Source organism: Gallinula chloropus (assembly GCF_964237585.1).
Source record: "Gallinula chloropus genome assembly, chromosome: 2".
NCBI lineage: Eukaryota > Metazoa > Chordata > Aves > Gruiformes > Rallidae > Gallinula > Gallinula chloropus.
The window spans coordinates 106,322,978-106,343,465 of NC_140086.1; the positions used below are offsets into that span (position 1 = coordinate 106,322,978).

General features: G+C 48.5%; 1 protein-coding gene across 1 annotated transcript in view; it reads right to left on the reverse strand.

Moving 5' to 3' along the window:
- Nucleotides 1–10,787: 10,787 nt before the first annotated feature.
- Nucleotides 10,788–20,488, reverse strand: part of VOPP1 (VOPP1 WW domain binding protein) — a 69,029-nt gene continuing 59,328 nt past the window's right edge. Inside the window, exons 3-5 of the mRNA XM_084260326.1 lie at nucleotides 16,666–16,743; nucleotides 14,597–14,733; nucleotides 10,788–11,272 (exon numbers count right to left, since the gene is read on the reverse strand). Of these exons, the coding sequence (XP_084116452.1) occupies nucleotides 11,091–11,272; nucleotides 14,597–14,733; nucleotides 16,666–16,743 (397 nt within the window). The 3' untranslated portion in view covers nucleotides 10,788–11,090. The remainder of the gene's footprint in view (nucleotides 11,273–14,596; nucleotides 14,734–16,665; nucleotides 16,744–20,488) is intronic.

Below are 20,488 nucleotides of genomic sequence, written 5' to 3' on the forward strand. Positions count from 1 at the left end.
GTACCTCTGTGCATGACTCACAGCAGCAGTGGCGCTTTCTGCGGCGTGGTTACCCAGCGAGTCCCACCTCAGGCCTGAGGGATCCCTGCGGAGGACAGTGCCCAGTTTCACGGGTGAGATGGCAACTTAAAGATGAAAACTTATTTTTCTGTGGAAGCCAGGGGGATGGAGATGAGCCTTTTTTGATGGAGAAGTGTGAGGCCATCTCAAGTTTTCAGAAACTAGCAGGTTGGAAGGCACCTGACTTCTGCTGCTGTTGTGAGAGGATTTTTTGAAAGCCTGAAGGAGAGGCTTCCTCTGATCCCTGCATTGAGTTGGTGGTAGGAACTTCCAGCAGGGTGGCGATGCTTGTTCCCACCTCTGCAAAGCTGCATCCCTTGGCATGAGCTTAACAAGCTGAAGGTGGAGTCACCCATGATAAACCTCCTGCTGCAGAGCAGGGACAGCATAACTCTGCTTCTCCTGCCCTGCCTGTGGTTTTGTAATGAACCTGTCCTGCAGCGTACAGTATGCAGATACAAAGGGAAGGCATCAGGGCAGCTTCTCATGCTGGTAACTCAGGGTGAGTGTTGCTTGCAAACCCAGGCAGTGATTTGTTTGAGGCCCTTGGCTCCCTGTCCCAGCCCCACTGCATTTAGCCCATATAGTATGATAGGAGTGATAAACACCAGCTGCTTGTGGAGGCTGCAGAAGATTAATGAGAAATACTAAACCATTGTTAGAGGCTCTAGTTGAAGTAAATCAACCTAATCTTAAAATCCAAACAGAAAAGGCCCTTTGCCCTTAGTTCTAACTGTGCTGGTAGTGCTTTGCTTCCCCTTCTAGTTACGGTGGGATCATGATGTCCTAGAGCTGCCCGTGGGTGCTCCTGAGTTTGGGAGGAGAAGTGGAACATGGTCTGAGTGTGCTTAGAGCAGGTGTAGGTGTTCCTGTTGGCACACTTACTGCTTGGGAAGGTAAGTGTAGCGCGCTCACGCTCTTGTCATCCATCCCCCTGGGTCTCCCTGTGCTCTGTCATTCCAGGTGCTTGTTTTAATTGATCTGTGGGGCAGGAGTGTGGCAGATGGCAGAGGCTTTGACCTTCCAGGCACACGTTGGGATATAGGTGACCTGTGGGCCATCTGCTGAGCGCCAGCATGTGCGGTCAGGCTTGCAGATGCTTTGTTGTTCCTGCATAAATCTCCGAGTGGTACAGGGTGACTTCCTTGAAGTCACAGCATCTGTTGCCAAATCTTTTGGGATGTTAATAATCTCTGTGCTCAGCTCTGCTGGGCAAGAGGAGCAGTGTTGGTGCAGGGAGAGCCTATTGTCACAGTGTAGTTCCTCTGCTGGTTTGTCAGATAGGACTAAAACACGGGAGCAGCGAGAGAGGCTTTTCTACCCCTGTGGCAAAGGGCAGAAGATGAGGTGGAGGGGCACCACACCCAGCAGCAGTGGAGCCAGGGACAGGAGAAGATCCTGGCAGGCAGTGGGAATGAGGGAAGCAGCATGGCAAGCAGCTGGGTTGAAGCGTGTGGGACCAGAGCAGCAGCAGGTGTAGGGATCCCGAGGAATGGGGAGAGCAGATTACCAGAGGCAGTGCGCAGAGTGAACCAGTAGAGGCCACCTCGTTCCTCCGTGGCAAGCATGCTGAGGTCTAACTCCTGCTTGCTTCAGCCTGTGAATCACTGAGTCTGCCCCTGAGTAACTTCTGGGGAGGGAACTCGCCCAGGGTGAAGTCTTGCAGAAATCCCAGAAAAAGACGTAGCTGGCAGCCCTGATCCTGTTTCACTCCGCCCCCCACCCCCCTTTCTTCCTTCCCCTCCACTGTGGTGGCAGAGCATATGGGGCCAGTTAACAGGGAAGGGAAGGGGGCTTGCCAGGTCTGTGGGAACAGCCTGCAGACACAGAACAGAAGCCACCAGTCTTCCCGGCAGATCCGGAACGTGGTTTGTACTGACTGCCTATAACTAGGGAGTTGACAGGTAGGGTTGTGTTGTTCAGTAACTACATACACAGCTCCTTGGCCGCTGAGCTGGGAATAGCACCTGTGGGAGGCAATTCTGGCTGACTGGAACCCATGAGGAATTGAACTGCAGTGATTTTAAAAACACAGAGGTATAGCTGCGTTTAGAACCGCTTAATAATCCTGAGCGGATCTCTGAGGTGCTTGAGCGCACCCGTTGAAATAACGAGCAAGTCAGCTACCAGCTCCTTCTGTACCATAGCCAGCCCTCTGCTGCAGTGGGGCCTGGCCCTGTCTCTCCACAGAATCCTCTTGGAATTGAGCAAGACTGGAAACATAATGTATAGAGTTGGGAAGCACCAGACAGGGCATCTGCCTCGTCTTCCTGATGTGACGTCCCTCGGGGCTCCTCCTTTCTGTTCCTCACAGCGCTGTGCTACCTAGGTGGCCCGTTGGGAAAGGATGCTGCGTGAGAGTGAAGAAACACACCTCCCCAAGGCATTGTTTTCAGGGATCACATCAAACTAAAAATATGGAGAATGTCTTAATGTTCCCTGGTTTGCTTTGTCTGTGTGTAATAGTCCATCTGTTGTAAAAAGCAGTAGTGTTAAGAATGGAGATGCTTTTTGGGCAGAAAAAGAGGAAAAAAAATGCTGATGTGTTGTTCTTTGGCTTTATTAGTAAAGATCAAGCTGTGTGGTGGTAATTTGTGTGATTCCTTCCCCCTCTCTACTGCTCCCTTGCACTCCTTTCACTCCAGCAACTAGCGATTAGCTGTCCCACTTAAAGTCATAGTCCTGCAGAACGAAACACATGCCAGAGTGTAGACAAATTGTAGGGTGTTTGGATTTTTTTTTTTAGCCACCTTCTAGGAGCATTTCAGGGCTGTCAACTGCTAATTTTTAGCAATGCTTTGCACTCCTTTCTGGGCCCACAGGACCTGTGGAACAGGTTACAGCTGAAGCCTGATGCACAACTAACTGTTTTTTAAGAACACACATGGTATTTCTCTGTCCAGCTGACTAACATCTGTTTTCCAGCTCAGAGAAAGGTGGTGTGGTTTTCTCTAGCTAGGCCTTAACAGAAGAAAACTTCTGTATGCTGCAAGCAATGCTCTGCTTCACAAAGCCCCATGTGCCACAGGTGGCCCTCTGCCACTGGGGATTAGGAATTAATGGCATCATTGATCTGCTGTGGGTAGGGACCTGAAGACAATCAGTACAAGTCCAGGCTGTAGCCAGGTAAACGCACTGCGGCTTCTCAAGCATCACAGCTGCCTGTAAGAGGCGAGGGGGGGGGGGGGGGGGGGGAGTATGGGCACCCTGTCCCATCAGTGTGGTGGGATTCAGTGGTCTTTCTCCTGATGGAATTGTTTGCTTTCCCCCCCTTGGTCTTCATGGATTTCTTGATTCACAGGTGCAGGAACCTGGTGTCTGTGCAGCAGGGCAGCTGTGATTTGCATGCAGGGAGCAGCAGTGACCGGGCTGTCAGGTGAGCTAGGGGTAGGCAGCACACACAGACTAGAGAGAGACATGCAGGCACATACGCTTACTCTTGGGACTTCTCTCACTACACGAAGCCAAAATAACATGTATGTGCTGCTATGGAGCTACCTGTGTCTGCAGGGGCTGGGATCAGAGGGCTGCTTAACCTGTCACAGTGCCTTCTGCCTTCTCTGCTGTCCCACCTCCCAGCCTGGGCCAGGCTGCTTTTTACCAGCGCTTCTACCTAGCATTTACTTTGTAGAAACCTCCTTATGCCACCTCTGTAGTAGTTTCCCCACCAGAGTGTGCAAATCCCAGAAGGCAGCTCAACCCCCCTCCCCCAGCACCAGGGCATCAGAGGTGAAGGCTCCAGCAGCCACGGGGCCTTCAATGACATCCTGGTCCATTCTCTCACCCACTGAATGAGCAGTGCTGCGGGCGTTAGTCCAGAAAAAAAACTGGGGAGAAATCATGTGCCAAAAAATGACTGGGGTACATGCATTAAAAAACCTTAACCCAGCTAAGGGGTTTGGGTTAGGGTGGTTGCTTTAAGTAGGGAAGAAAAAGCAATCCCTCCTCTGCTTCTTCATCTAACCTGAAGAGCTTGTTGGAAAAGGTCACCCCAGCTGTTGTTTTCACAGCCATGTAAACTGTAAGGAAAGGGAAAAAAAAAAATCAACTCCACCCCCAAACCAAAAAAGGCTCCATTATCTTTTCCCAAAGTGATAATGAAACACAGGCCCAGCTGCCCGGCAGCCCCACGCAGAAATGGCAGGGTGGGCTGGCACCCTCCTTGGCAATCTGGGGCCTATTTGTGGCTCAACTGGTGACTCAGCCTACTAATTACTGTGAGGCATGGAAAGCACTGCAGGATGCTGCCGGGGCTGTCTGTCCCTCTCCTGTGAGCCACAGGGCACCCTGTCACACCAGCAGGGGCAGAAGGGGAGGAGAGATGCAAGAGCAAAACTGTCAGTAAGATGGTGCTGCTTGAGGGGCTTCAGCCCAAGAGCGCAGCTGCAGCAGAGGTGCCTCTGTACCCAGGGCCTGACAGCGAGCACCAGGGCTCTGTGCTCGCTAAGAAAAACCCACAGAACTTGCTGAACGCTCAGACTGTGATGAAATTAATTCACCCATTAATGCAGAGCCTGCCCTCACTAGCAGGGTCAGGCAGCACCTTGGAGGGAAGGCACTTTATGGAATGAAACTTGCTTTCCAAGAAAAAAAAAAAAGCATCTCCTGGGGTCAGGAGCTGCTCTGGCAACAGCTGGCCCTTGCCTTCAGCACGAGCCTGAGGCAGTTACAGTCCTGACACCAGTGGCTGAAGGATGAGCTCTAGCTGGACTGACCCTTCAGGGCCCTGCTGAAGGGCACAAAGCCATCCCCATTGCTGCTTTTCTTCCAAGGGAAATCTTGAATGAGACATCAGGCTCCTGCTGCAGGGCTGAAAGGTGAGGGGTGGAGCATGCCAGAGGGAGGGAGGAAAAAAAAAAAAAATAGCTGAAGGGAAGTAATTCCTCAAAAGCCTCCTGGGCCAGGCAGTTCACAATGTCTGCAAGGCTGATTCCATGGTCACTCAGCACCCCTGCTTATTCCTGACAAGAGCTAGTTAGGAGCCGCTATTACAAAAGCATTCTTCCTCTCTACTCAAACCACAGCAGCCTACCAGCAAACCCCCCCCCTGATAACTCTGCATGACCCCCCTGGAGCCCACCACAGCTGTGGAGCACCATTCACAATGCTAACTGGCACGTGTTCAGGCTGTGCACTTCATGCCTTTACTGGTGGATACCAGATCTTGTCTGTCTCTTTGTTGGCACAGGGTCACACCCACCCATATCCTCCCCTGCCCCCTGCCCCAGAAAATGTTTCTGGTTGCAGCACCTACTCCTGCCAGGCAGCACTTGATGCACCAGCTGCCCTGCCAGTCCCCACTGCCACCATGCACGATGGGGCTGAATAGTCCAGGACAGCCATTCAGGGCCTGGGATTGACAGTTCTGCCCAAAATCCCTCGAGCTGAGCATTTGTGTACATCCCCTGACTGCATTGCAGTGACCACTGCTGGGCACTGCCCACATCCATCCCCTGCTGCCAGGGTTGCCTGGCTGCTGCCAGGGGCAGGGCAGTTCCCACGCATTGCAGAGGCAAGGAGAGGCAGGCAGAGCCTGCCGCCCCCCCCCAGCTTGTTCCCTAAACCAAGATTTAGGAAGTGCTGTTCTGCCAGAGTGCTGCATTTCTCAGGTGTGGAGAAGTCAGACTACAACCGTCCCAAGCCATTCACCCTGAGCGCTCGCTCATCAGGCAGCCCAGTGACTTGACACAACCCAGAACAAATCTCAAGGTGTTGTGCCACCTGTAGCCAGATTGGTCCAATTGAGCTTCTTTTCAGGTTACTGAGAAATAAACTCTTCCCTTCACCTGGGGAGCAGAGTCCACACCCTGCAGCACCCTGGCCTGGGAAACACGTGGCTGGTGGGATGGAGGTAGAGCATCACTAGCTGAAAAGTTTGTGAGGAGTAAGCATGGTTACATGTCACTACCTACACGTGAGACACCCCTGCTAGCTGACAGGAAGGGAAGCAAAGGGCACTTTTTGGTCTTACCAGTGATGGTGGAAGCAGAACCTGCAGCTGGTTCCTGCTAAGAAATGGGATCGGGTCTGCAGGCCTGTAAACACTGGAGGGCAGAAAGGTTTGCTGCATGGGATGCTGGCTCCCTGCTGAGAGCTACAGAGTCTGAGGAGCACCACCCTTAACAGCCCTTCAGAATGTCTGGAGACATAAGCTGCACACAAGAATCACAGGGGGCCTTACAAGTCTATAAAAGACGTCTGCTCATTAGCTCCCTGCATGGTCCCTGAGGAGGAAAGTGAGCAGAGCACATCCAGGCATCCATAACCTTTGTGGTCCTTCATCAAGACAGGACTGACAGCAAAACCTCCAGCCAAAAACCAAGTGCCCAGCCAGGGAAAGGGCAGGTTCCCTCCCCTTCCCACTGCACAGCCTGGGCTTTCTGCTCAAGCCTTGGATGTGCAAAGGACAGGCCACACCAGAGCAAAGTGGAGGGTGTGCTTAGAGTCTCTGGTAGTGCCTGGACTCTCAGAATGTGTATTTCATTGTGGCAGAAAGGTCCTAACTCCCTTTCCAACCCACTTCTGCCAGCACTGCAGCAGCCGAGACATCAAAGGTTTCCCTACTCACCTAGGCCCCTTCCTCCTGATCACTGCCTCCTCACAGGCACATCAGACATTTTGAGGACACAGGGCTGAAGAAAGGACCTCGGGGGGTATTGTTTATGTTCCTGGCTCCCTCCTGGAGCCAGTGGCTGGGCTCAAGGATGTCCATTCTGCCCAAGCCCCTTTCAAGGCATTTAATCCCCCCCTGTATCAAACACCAATGCAAGAAACAGGTGCCCTCTACCCAACATACACAAAATCAACTTTCTGACATACTTGATGAGATCTCAAAGGTAAGTGGGGAGTCATCCTGGGGCTTTCAACCACCAGCACCAACCTTATTCTGCAGTCACACCACCCTGCCTCAGCAGCAAGGTACCAAAGCCTCCTTGGTGTTTGTTAGAGAGGGGAAACAGTAGCAACACCCAGAGAATCTGACACAGGCTTCCCGATGGATAAAGCACCAACATGCCATGGGGAAGCTCACACAAGCGAAGCTGCAGCAGCTGCCACCTCCTAGTGCACCACCACTGGCGAGTAAAACTGGGTCAAAATGCTGCTTCACCTGAGCTGCCATCACTGCCTGTGGGTTAGAAAGGAAAAAAATGAAAAGGAAACCCAAATCCTTCCAAAAGTGAGGCCACAAGGGGAAAAGCAGTTTGCAGGCAACTCACATGGATACCCACACACCTGCTGTGTTTTTAAGAGACGTCCAAGCAACTTTGCTAGAATGGGAGCGTGTTGTAGGAGGTGGTGCCATCCACCAACACTAACAAAGGAACCAGCCAGACTTAAGAAAAACTTCCCTAGAAATTGGTGAGTAAGAATTACACTATGAGAAGGCGTAAGGCTTACATTCAATGCGGTCAGGAAACCACCAGGTCTCATCAGTACATTTCACAACACAAAAGGACCTCCCAACTGACAGGACACCTGCTGTCATTTCTATCCACAGGAAAAAGATTGGATTTGCTTTTATAAAAAGATTTTGCCTGGTATACAGAGCTGTATTCAGCTGTTGTTAAACATCGAGAGCGGACAGGTTTACGACACAGAGGCAGTCCTGGTGTGCAGGCAGAGGGACCGAGCACTCACACCTAAAACATATCAAGTGTCTGCACAGCACACAGAAGTATTTTGCTTTGTCCTCTTGCGCAGTAAGGGAAGGAATTTTATTAATGAAGCATTTTTTGTTCTGGGCTCCCTGGTATAAAAAAGACAGGGATCTCCTGGAGAGAGTCCAGAGAAGGGCTACAAAGATGATTAAGGGCCTGGAGCATCTCCCCTATGAGGAAAGGCTGAGTGAGCTGGGACTGTTCAGCCTTGAGAAAAGAAGACTAAGAGGGGACCTCATTAATGTTTATAAATATCTTAAGTGTGGGATGCAGGGGAAATCAGCCAGCCCCTTTTCAGAGGTCTGTGGAGACAGGACAAGGGACAATGGCTGCAAGTTGGAGCACAGGAAGTTCCACACCAACATGCAGAAGAACTTTTACACAGTGAGGGTGACAGAGCACTGGGACAGGCTGCCCTGGCGGGATGTGGAGTCTCCTTTGGAGATATTCAAGACCCATCTGGACGCCTACCTGTGCAGCCTGTCCTGGGGAACCTGCTTTGGCAGGGGGTGTTGGGCCCAGTGATGGACTTTGGAGGTCCCTTCAAACCTCTTCAGTTTTGTAATTCTGTGATTTTGAAAAGTATTTCTGTGCTGTCTTGGGCTCAGGTTGGATGCTTGGGTTTATGGAGGAGGTTCTCCAGCCTGCAACACTGGGGAGGAGACCAGGTGACCAGAAAGAGCCCTTCAAGCAGCACAGTGGTAAGGGAGGAGGTGCACACAGCTCCACTCCTCCAAGTCTCCTCCTCACCTGCCCTAAATGTGCCCAGAACCCCCAATGTTTAAGAAAATCAACGCCATTTGCCCATCATCAGGCAGTTGTTGCCTGGCATTCACACCAGCATTCAACATGAAAAGCTCCTTTTATGTTTCCCAAATTCACATGAAAAAGCCAAGTGATTGCAAAACAGCTCTGCCCAGCAGAATACCCCAAATGATGGGGAAGTTACTTCAGGTCACTCAACATCAGCTCTGAGAAGCTAAGACAAGATTTTCCTCCTTCCTAAGCTCACCACTACAAACACAGACGTCAGGTCCAAAGGTGGCCTGCCTCGGGCTGCCGGCATTTCCTCATCACCCAGTGCAGTGAAAAAGAACTGGGAAAAGGATCAGCCCGGGGACAGCTGCATTTTAACCCACAGTGCAATCTAAACAAAAGCCTGGACAAACTTCTTGCTGGACTTACTGCCCATGAAGTCTGCTGGCACAACGGCAAGTGCCCCATCTCACAATAAGCAGGAATATCATTCCACCTTTTATAAATATACAGGATATGTATAATATACATAGCAGGATACATTTTAGGACAATCTTCCCTGGCTTGTAACCTAAGTACAAGTGCAAACTCAGAGCCTGAGTCTACCCTTCCAATGACCTTCCTTTTATTGGAGAGGGAATCAGCTTGGCCATCCTCTAAAGACCTTTTGTGCCACCCAAGAATCATCCTTCTGAATCAGAGCTGGGGGATCTCACTACGTCCTGCAATGACAGACACAGCTTCCCTCAGCTCAGAGAAGCCACTGCTGTCCCAGAAGGCAGGTTATACAGAAAGAGTGTCAGGGAACGTAACTCAGTATGAATCAGAGTTTTGGTGCTGCCAAACCAGGCAGTTCTCCCCCACACCCAACAGCAGAACAGAGTGTGAAACACTCTTCTCCCTCCCCCAGCTGCCAATTACCTCAGTTACAATTTCACTGAAGTTAGCTCTGCAGGAAGGAGCCCCTCCAAAAGCTAGCTCGGCTCCAGATGACCATGACCACCACCACCAGCAGCTTTTAGACACACAGTGTGTCCCTTGGTGTTTTTTCTGTTAGAGATTCAGTGTTCATAACAGAGGGGTGCTCTTTTCTGCTGGGTCTGCAAATCGAGCTTGCCACCTATGAAGAAACTCTCACAAGCCACTGACAGGCATTAACAGCACAATAAAGCTTTGGCTCCCTGCTCAACCAGGTCTTCAGAGCACCCCAAACCACCTCAGGGTGACCTCTGTGCCCTGACTGGAGTGACACAGGAACAGTCAGTGTATTGGCAGTGACTAAGCACTCACCCAGTACCCAAAGGACTCCTCAATCTCAACTGTGCTGCTTCTGCAGGTTCCTCAGCAGTAGGAGGCGATGGCATCTTTTTCGTCACTGATCAGTGACGCAGCTCTGAATACACAGCAAGGCAGAAGGTCCCGGTAGGGTGTAGTCACACTTCAGAGGAGCTTCATGTCTTCGCCAGACGTGCCTGAGAGCCCTCAGAGGGACAGAAAGGGCCTCTGTGTTTATTTGACGGTGTTGACTTGCGGTCACTCTGGAGAGTCAGCCACCAGCATGGGATGGTGAGCTGGGAATCCTGGGGTCGCTCCCAGGGAAGCGCACGGAGAGCTAGGAGTGCTTCTGAAAGCCAAACCATCTGCACATCAGGCCAAGGATCTGCTCTTAAACACCACCCCACCACCCCCCAAATTATTTGTTTGCTTGGCCTACAGAGGAGAGCATTTTTCCTTTCAGGAAAGGAAACTTACCTACATATTGCAGCATTCCTAACTGCTCTGTGAAGAGGAACAGGCACAAGCACCATGGAGGTTATGACACCTCCCTCTTGCTACTGACATCGCCCATTCCATACAGTCTCAGCGCTGACACGACAAGGGGAACCGGGATGCCGATTGCACAGGCAAGAGTCCATGTGCTGGCCAAGAAATACTCAAGTCCTGGTCTTTTGCTTTTTGATGCAGCATTTAAAAGTAATTAATCTTTCTTTTCTAGGGCACGTGGCAAAGCCCCTGTCATGACTCAGCCAGTGGCTGGTGCTCCTCTCACTCACAGGCTTCTACCACAGCATCTCTCTGCTGCACATCAGAACCAAGTTTTACAAGAGAAACATAAATAGAAGGGATGGTGGCCACTATTTCTGGTAAAAGCATTGCCCTCCCTGCCTCTACTACCTCTGCCCTCTTTCTCTGTCCCTTCCTTTAGATGAGGGCATTTCTGCCATGGGGTTTAATGAGAGTGTGCATCACTCTGGGGCTGCATATCAGTAGCTGCCATAAGGCAATTAAACCCACGATTGAAACGAACAATAAATAAAGAGAAAGACATACAGGTTTTAAATATAGGTTTCCATTAAAAGCATTACAAAGACGACTTCTCTTAGTCTGAAGACAAAGAAAAAAATCCACTTCTACAAAAAAAAAAAAGAAAGAAAAAAGAAAAAAATATTAAAATGACCCCTTTGCAAGTAACTTTAATGAGGAAAGGTGCAGGGAAGGAAGGGAGAGAGGACTTGGAGAACTAGCAAGTGTTCAAATGGGCAGATGCCCTCCGCCTTGGTCATTTTGCAATGGCACCTTCTTCTCACACAGTCAGGTCAGAGAGCCAGAGTCTCCTCACGTGGAGGATTTCACCACCTGCTCGTAAGGGGGAGGTGGTGTGTTGCAGTAGGAAGGTGGGGGTGGGTAAACTGGGTTTCCTTGTGGGGAATTGGGCTGGACGTGGTAAGCCATAGCCATGGGATTCATCACAGGTCCACCTGGATCTGTGTAATACGGCACTCCAGGCTGTTGTGACCCTGAAAGAAAGGAAAGGAGAGAAGAAGTGTCAGCGATGGCAGTGGCATGAGGTTGTGCTTCTCCTCTGCTTGCACACTTGGACACGTCTTCTCAAAGTGTTCATCAGAGCAAAGGCAAGGAGCCACCCTTCTCGTGTTCCAGAGAAAACCCAGGCTTGTGGGACTACATTTGCTTCCTGAGATTTCACCCAGAAGTTTCGATTTTGCACGGAATGGAAATCACTTGGTGAAACAAAGGGCACTACTGTCCCAAGCAACGAGCATCTGAAAGGGAAAACAGGGAGCCCTGCTCGGCTCCCCAGGCCAGAAAGGCCCCTGTGCCTGCAGAAAGGCCAGGTGTGGAATCCAGGTGGACAGAGGGGTTTCCACTGCAGCCCTGACTCAGGTATTCAAGTCTTATGAAAGGCCTTCATGGATCATTCTGTGGAGCACTGGATCTGCCCGTACGCCGGAGTGCATCTCAAGGAGGTGATTTCCCCCCAAGGCACGGTACAGCTAAGGAGTAAACACGTATAAAAACCCAAGCTGAGGCCCATTACAGCTGGCTAACACAATGGGACAAGATTGCTCCACACAGATTAAATTTAAGAAACAATGCTGGAGCCTGCAGGGACAAGGAAAGGAAACATAACATCAAACACAAAATTCCTGAGCCGTGACACATGAGGCGTAACAGAGACCGCTGCCAGGAGGAACAGCAAAGGTGGCACGTAACCCTCCTCAGATACCACAGTGCGAGGGTGATGGAAGACAACTTAATGCAATTCTAGCACCCAAAGTCACAAACTGCCTCTATCTGAATATGTAAATTAGTTTTCTTCTCCTTCTCTCCATCTCTAAATAAGACTGGACTGAGGAAACCAGAAATAGTCGTGGCTGAGCAGCAGGTTTTCCACTTTTGCTGCCAGTCTGTTTTCCCTGTAATGACACAGCCCCTCAGGGATTTTCCACTCAACCATTAGTTTCCGTGACTTAGTAACACCAGGACTCGGTATTGCCACAGAAGGAAATAGAGGCTTCTTGAAGACTTAAGCATCCGTTACATTTCAAAAACATTGAGGAAGGAGCTACATACCAAACCCAACAATGTGTCCTCAGAATATTAAATCTGATGGGTTGTGCCGTGAGGGATGGGGCTGCAAACTGTCCCAGAGCCTGGGCCGTCTGCCTAGGAAGCTTTGTTTGGACACTTAGGAGCAAAGAGGACAGACAGCAGATCAGGAACACAGCTGTTTCCTCCTTAACACACATTTTAATGCAGCACCAGGATATTTTGTCCCTTTGCCTGTCTGAAAGAAGAGGGCTGCTCCACAACCTTTGTCATGATGAGGAGAAGCCCTGGTTCTGCTTCCATCTCTAGTACCAGCATGCAGCGGACAGCCAGGCTGAGAACAGGAGCCAAGTCCTACCTCTCCAAAGTTTGGGCTAATACCCTTTTCTGTACAACTTTTCTAGCACCTGAACTGCCAGTCCAGGGATATGGAGGCCAGACCTAAAGCGAAAGACACCTCCAGGCCTGCAAACTGCTGCTGGCAGGTGAGGCGTTTGATCCATTTTCCCAGTCAGGCCCACAGAAAAAGCACTCCCACCTCCAGGCTGCTGCTGCCATGGCAGAAGATGCTGCCGTTACCTCTGCAGGGAAGGAGGGAGATGGGCAAGGAGCCACGTTTCAAGGGCTCCACCTCAACTATGAGCTGGCTACTGCTACCAAATCTGGAAGAGAAACTAGAGGAAAATGAGAACTTGCTTGACTACTAATTCCCATTACTTTTGCTCTTGAATTTTCCTAGAATAGTAGGAAAAGTAGAAAAACAAATTTAAATGTTTGGGTTAGCTCAGAGCCCAAAGCTTTTAAGAAACAGCAATAACAGTCTGGAAGCTGGTGGCATAAGCAGGTTGCCAAAGGGCTCATGTTTGTATTTGCCCACAATTTGTGTTCCATTGAAAACTAGAACCTTGCTCTAAAATTAAATCCAGTATTTGCCAAACCAGCCAAAGACACTCCCTGTTCACAGAATCTTGAGGTTAATATTTTTCAGGCTTAAAAATACAGTTTAGTTAGTTTGGCTCCCTCCCCACCGCTGAAAAATAAATACTCTCTGTGGAAATGTTTGTGCAGTCAAGCAGAAAAACAGATGCAGAATGGAAGCCCTAAAATAAAATCCCTTTCGGGTTTAGAAAAAATAAAAGGGTGAAGTAAAATGTTAGTTGCATCTGTGATGTATTTTTATCCTTTTAGACCAATGGGGAGGGGGGTGGGTGTGTGCAAAATGCGTGTCTGTGGGTCATGAGTAAGAACAGCACAAGAAGGAGCATCTCTGAAGCCTGCGCAAGGCACATCAGCTGGGGTGACAGGGCAGAGAGCCTGAATGCTGCCCCTCTGCACAACGCTTGTGGTCACAACTGGCTAGAAAGGGGTTTAGGACACTTTCCAAAGAAGTCTGTCTTGATGCAGCCATAATGTTGCAGGGAGACAGAATGGTTCAGAAGATTCATTTTGAGGCAACAAGTTTTCAGAGAGATACGCCTTCCCAAAACAAAACATTCGGCTGTATTTCCTCTTCCAAGCCAGCGTGAAACAAAACATTGTGGTTTTGTGTGGCAGGGCTCTGGTGTAGAGGGGGGCTGCAGGGGTGGCTTCTCCAAGAAGCAGCTAGAAGCTTCCCCTAAGCCCAACAGAGCAAACACCAGCCGGCTCATGGCTGAACCCATCACTGACCAAGGAAGGCCGAGTCCATCAGCGATGGTCACAGCGCCTCTGGGAATCACATTTAAGAGGAAAAAAAACTGCAAGCAGCTGCTTTTTGCCACCAGAGAAGGGAGTCAGAAGATCTAAGCAGCTGTGCAGACACCAAGGCCAGGGAAGAATAGGGGGAAGGAGGCGCCCCAAGTGCTGGAGAGAAAGATTCCCTTGTAGCCCGTGGTGGAGCGGGTGTCCCCTCGCAGCCCATGGAAAATGATGGGGAGCAAAGGTTCCATCTGCAGCCCATGGAGGCCCCACGCTGGACCAGATGGAAACATATGGAAGATGCTGTGACCCACATTGGAGGAAGCCTCTGGCACAGACACACAGGAATCACCGCAGAAAGGGTCTGAAAGTCACTCTGGGTTTCAAAAATACTGCAGCAGCTGAATTACATCATTTGGAAAGCAAAAGACTTCACTCATCATGGGGGGGCGGCTGCGTGGTTTAGTGCAGGTGCAACTCCTTGTCCGAATCCCAGTTTCCAAAACCCAGCTAACCAAACCCCCAAAACCACCCTTTTAAAATGCCTTGGCAAACATAAGAAGTTAGTGAAACTTGTTTAATGATCAGTCTCTGACCTGATGCAGTGTTGACTGGTTGTCTGGTGTAAGACACGTTAAAAGTAGGTTCTTCTACTAGTGGAGGAGGGTACATCCGCCTTCGGATGAAGAAACCAGCTCCACAACAGAACAAAACTCCCATCATCAAAAGGAACCTTGGTAAAGAGAAGAGAGAAGTCAAAACCCACCCACATTCAGGCAACTCTCAAATCCAGACTGGTCATTGAGAGAAACAGGGTATCATCTAGCAATCATCAGCGTAAGAGGTTTATAGGGGCTTCTCACATAGGTTGTCTTTTGAGAGCAGGACAATGTCATTTGAGAGCACCATATTTCGGAGTATTTAGAGAGTCCTTTGTCACCAGGATGCTGAACTGAAGTTCATACAGTTTGAAACTGCATCTCTTGGGCACTAGCCTCACTTTTACAGCATCGAGGCTGGCCAGGAGGTTTGGGGGAACTGGCTGTACAAAGAGGAATACTTTTCTGCAGTCACCCTTAAAAGAAGGTTATTAGATATTCTTTAATTACTCAACACTGTAATTATTTTCCCCCCATGAGAAATACAGCAGCCAACTTTAACCTCAAGCCAGATGACTGAGGCATTTGGCACTGAAGATGACACGTTTTGCTTTGTGCTTCCTAGATGGGATATGCATTCTCAAAGAAAAGGACATCATTTTGTTTCAGATCTTCCCAGCTCCTTTTCTGAACTGTCCTCATCGTTCCTTTGCACTGGTGCTGTGCAAACAGGCACGTGCAGCAAGGGCACATCAGAAGATACCGTTCTTCAGACGGTGGCTCTCACTGTATTTCCTTGGTGAGTCACCAGACATCCTAGTGACTGATGCAAGCTCCCCCAAACCCAAATGGTTCTTCTGCCATTAACTGCCACTTCATTTCAAGGCCCTTTACTAGAAGACAAGGACAATTGTGCTCTTTTGGAAGGGATGGAAGCTGGACAGAGGCCACTGAAGTTTGCCATAGGCAAGCCTACATACCATGCTTATCTCCCCTGGGGACACTCCTAGGTGCCCAAGAAGAACAGTGTGATGCTGCATGGTAGTGAGAGGTATTTCATGCAAAGGGACAAATTCTGTTCTCATTTCTGTGGTGGAAACAAGAGCAAAGGGAGGTGCTGTTTCCCTGAGCCAATATTAATACATTCCCTTTTGGCAGTGTTCCTGCAAAGGATTTGTTCTGAACAGAAAAACAGAGATTTACGACGTCACCCCAGGGATTGAGATGCAGAGCTCTCTGGTTATATCAGTAAGGATTGTGCACTGAAATCCCACAGTCAGCTTTGGGAAATCTCTGCATTACAGTATATATCAGGCTTCTGTTTGTCACTGTTTATTCATTTCAATTTTGAAGGGTTTTTTTTTTTTTAAGCAGTCTCCAAATTCGATACAAAAATGCTTGAAATCAGGTTTTCTAGGAGAGCTTTTGCTTTCTACTATAATAAGGTTTTCTTCAGGTGCTTTCTTAAATTCCTGTCCAAAAATGATTTACCTTATTTTTTCATTATGGATATAACAGTGATTAATTTAAGCTTTATCCAGATTACCGAGCTGCTGGTTTCATGAGCTCAAATCTTTCTGCCTTCTTTTCCTTTACTGTTGTCTCCACTGAAATCCCTGTAGTCATAATTGAAGTCAGCTTAATTGAAGCCTCAATTCCCCATGCAAGACTGTCTTAGGCCTTGCCTAAATGCACAATCTTCCTTATACAATCCTCTTTTAAAACTGAATGCCCAGGAAAACTGGACAAATGCTACTGCTTCATGGTAGCTGGGACAGGCAGTTCTGGATAAATGCAGGACTGCTGCCTGTATAAGCCAGCAGAATATAGAAAGAGACAAAGTCAACCTGAAATCAGTAAACTCAATTTTCAGTTTCTTACTATATCAGGAGGATTTTATAAGCAAAAAACTAAAGTTCTTGCATTTATAAGTACACATACACGCTACTACATACTTGTACTTACATCATTTTAAAGTGCTAGGGCTGGCAATAGCCCAATTCAAGTCCTAGGAATGAGGAGATGAGAACAAGACAAACATAGAATTCCCATATGCTCTGACCTACCAAAAATACCATAGTCGCTGGATAGAGAGAGCTCTTACGCAGCATCTTGAACCACAGCAATCCTCATAGGAGCGACATCTGTAGAAACATAAAGAGAAAAGGGCATTAGGGGGAGTGGTCATCACCCAGGTTAAAACAGCACCCCCAAACTTGACACCGTTTGCACCCCAGCCCAAGGCATCGCTCACAACATCGCCACGAGCCTGGGAGGCAAAACCTCCTGGGCATCTTCAAGGCCAGGCTGGATGGGGCTTGGAGCAACCTGGTCCAGTGAAAGATGTCCCTGCCCACGCCCATGATCTTTAAACACCCCTTCCAACCCTAACCATTCTGTGAGTCCATGGATAGGCAAAGACTACCCTTGGCTGGATAAATTTGTCAGTCACATGTATGCATCCATGGCACAGCTCTATTGCTACTCAGAAACTGCCTGCATGTTATATACTTCCTACATACTAACTTTAAAGCCACCTCAAAAAGACTGAATGTAGTGTTTAATTCTATATAGAGGGACACATCATAAAGAAAATCTGCCTAACTGTGAGGTTTTTCCCAGCAAATGAACGCTGCAGACTCAAACATGAGCCATTCTGGGGTTTTATTCACTGCATCAAACAGGAACTGCAAGGTCAGAACTGCCAGACAGGTCATCCCTTGCAAATCAGCAGCTTCCAAACAGAGAGACCACAAAGTGCAGATAAAGCTTCAAGTGCACCATTATTTGCACGTTTAATGACATTTTTTGCTTCTTCGAAGTTCCACCAGACTGCAACTACCAACACCTCCCATTATTTAATTAAGCTTCCCTCTGAAAAAAACCCAAACCAACCCAAATCAAACCACCACAATATTTCATACAGAATAGAACTGGTTTTAGAGGTATTATAGCACCAACCACTGTAAGCAGGAGGTACAACTCCACTAAAAGCCAGCACGTACATTCAGCATCCTCTGAGCAATTTCTACGGTACCTGCCACTTCCCATAACAAGGAAACACTCAGTAGTGAGTAGGAAAAATGGCAAAGGTAACACAGAAACAATGGTATGTGACAGACTTGGATGAACACATTCAGATTAGCACATGCACAGACCAAAAGAAAACAGGAGGTTGCCACAGGTGGACAAATTTTTTTAAGGGTGTTCACATCTGTAAGCTCAATGTGCTGATTTAATTTAGCACCTGGCTTTGGAAGATTTGCCTAACTGGATGACTGTGCCCCCATTTTTCTATGCAAAGCTTAAAAAAAAACCTCGATTGGATAATTGTACAAATAATTACACATTTACACATCCCATTAACAAGCCTCTACTCACAAAATACACCAAGGCACACGGGGTTCCAGCCTCTAACTGGGGCCAGAGGAGAATGCTCTTTGGATATATATAATCCGTTGTTTTGCCAGTTAAAACAGTTCCATGTTCTTCCGATGACAAGTAGGCAGGATTCATTTAAGCAAACTGGAGGAACTGACACGATCAGCACAGCAAATTCTATTAATACACTCAAGCACCCAGTCTGAGACTCAAGCAGAGAAAGTTGCTCATGCCAAAAGAGAAAACACCCACTTTGCTGTCCCTGAACCTGAAAGCGACCCAGTCTCCAACCTTTCTTCTTTAAAGCTTGCCATGACCCTAACAGAGTCACAGAGTCACAGAATCACAGTGTTGGAAAAGACCTTTAAGATCATCCAGTCCAACTGTTCCTGTCCCCACCTGGAGTACTGTATCCAGTTCTGGGCTCCCCAGTACAAAAAAAGACAGAGATGTCCTGGAAAGAGTCCAGAGGAGGCCTATGAAGATGATTAAGGGCTTGGAGCATCTCCCCTATGGGCAAAAGCTGGAAGAACTGTGGTTGTTCAGCCTTGAGAGAAGACGACTGAGAGGGGATCTGATTGATGTTTATATCTTGAGTGTGGGACGCAGGGGGAAATGGCCAGCCCCTTTTCAGTGGTCTGTGGAGACAGGACAAGGGGCAATGGCCTCAAGTTGGAGCACAGGAAGTTCCACACCAACATGCGGAAGAACTTTTTCACAGTGAGGGTGACATGTCGAGCCCTGGGACAGGCTGCCCAGGGAGGTGGTGGAGTCTCCTTCTCTGGAGATATTCAAGACCCGTCTGGACACCTATCTGTGCAATATGAGCTGGGGAGCTGCTTTAGCAGGGGCGTTGGACCTGATGATCTCTGGAGGTCCCTTCCAACCCCTACAGTTCTGTGAATCTGTGAACTGCTCATACTCAAAGGTACCAGATATCACAAAGCTTAGCAAGACACAATTAACTTCAGTCTGATCAGGACTGAGCACTCCTCCACGCTCCCCAGGTGGATTAACCCATATGTTCAACACATGGACAAGATCAGGCCCCTTATGAAATGGGGTGATAGCCTTTGCCTTCTCTTAAGCCAGTGGTCACAGTACCCCTTTTGCTCTTCAATATACCTGGTTGGGGCAACTCATCCATGTTGATGGGCACTTGCCCCTTTTGCTGATGCTGATGCTGCACAGCAAGGACTTTTTAAGACTTGTCGAGCCAGAAAAGCAGAGAGGAAACAGAGACCATAAATCTAGATGCCCTTATAAAGAAAGAAAGATTTTAGAGATGTGAGCAGTCTTTATCTCTGCCTCCACACACTGGCTCTGTCAGGCCAGACGCCTACACCTGACCACAAGCAGGACAGGGAGTGGACGTGCCTGGCTGGGCTCTGACTTCACAGCAGTTTTCCACATCAAGCCCTAGGAGCTGAACTTGTACTAGAAATTAAACTAAACCAGAGAGACCGGGGAGGGTGCACGTATGCCTCCCCCATGCTCACCCTTGCCTCATTTATTTTGCATCTGAGAGCAAGAAAAGATGGGAAAAGGTTATTTTTAGATCTATAATTATGGTCATTCAAAACCACCAAAATTAAAAAAGCATCTGTATGAGGAGTATAGTACCTGAATGAATTTGCTTTTTATTTTTAATCTTTAAGTTGTTTAGGCTACAAGTCAGCACCATTTTTAGTGTCTCAGCAACTTAGCTTTTCTTCCTGCAAAACAGGACTGAAGTACCAGCTGGAAGACAGAAAGGCTCAAACTCCTGAATGTTTATGAAGCTCCTGAGACCACTGACTGGCAAACAAACAGGCCATCAAAGACACGTTTTGTCTCCTACACAGATGATTGCACTTTGAAATGGCTGAAAACAATGATGCAAAGGATGGAGGAGTCTCTCACCATGACTGTGTTTACAGAAGCTCGGTTTTGCAACAGCCAGTAAGCTTTCCGAGGCAACTCATCCAAGGCTGAGCATTGCAGTCGCTGGGTGGATCTGTGAAGCTAAACCAGTCTCATGACTCAGAGGGAAATCCTGTGGAGATCTGGCACTAGTAACCCTTTCACTTTTTACCCATAAAACCAAACGAGCACTTGATTTTGGTTTTGGCGTGCCTGAGAGTGTGGACACAGGTACCTACCTACCTGTAGGTAGGGAGCCTGTAATCAAGGAAGATACCATGATAATGACTGGCTTTTTTTATTCCCCAGATGTGCCAAAAAAGGCTGGAAGAACAAATGGCCTGTTTACTGATGCTGCCGTCATGGTTCTGCGGAAGCTCTGCTGATCTCTTGTTCTTAATTCAATGTGCTATGAAAAAAACCAACCTCTGCTAAGATCGATCCCAATTACAAGAAATCAACTTACTTACAAAAGCTGTATTTATTAGCTGGCAAAAGTCATCAATAAAATCAGTTTTTTAATGAAGCAACATGCAACCTTAAGCATAATCAGTCTTAGAGGTACTCTCACTTCTTGCCCGACAGCAAATCCCAGCAGAATTAAGA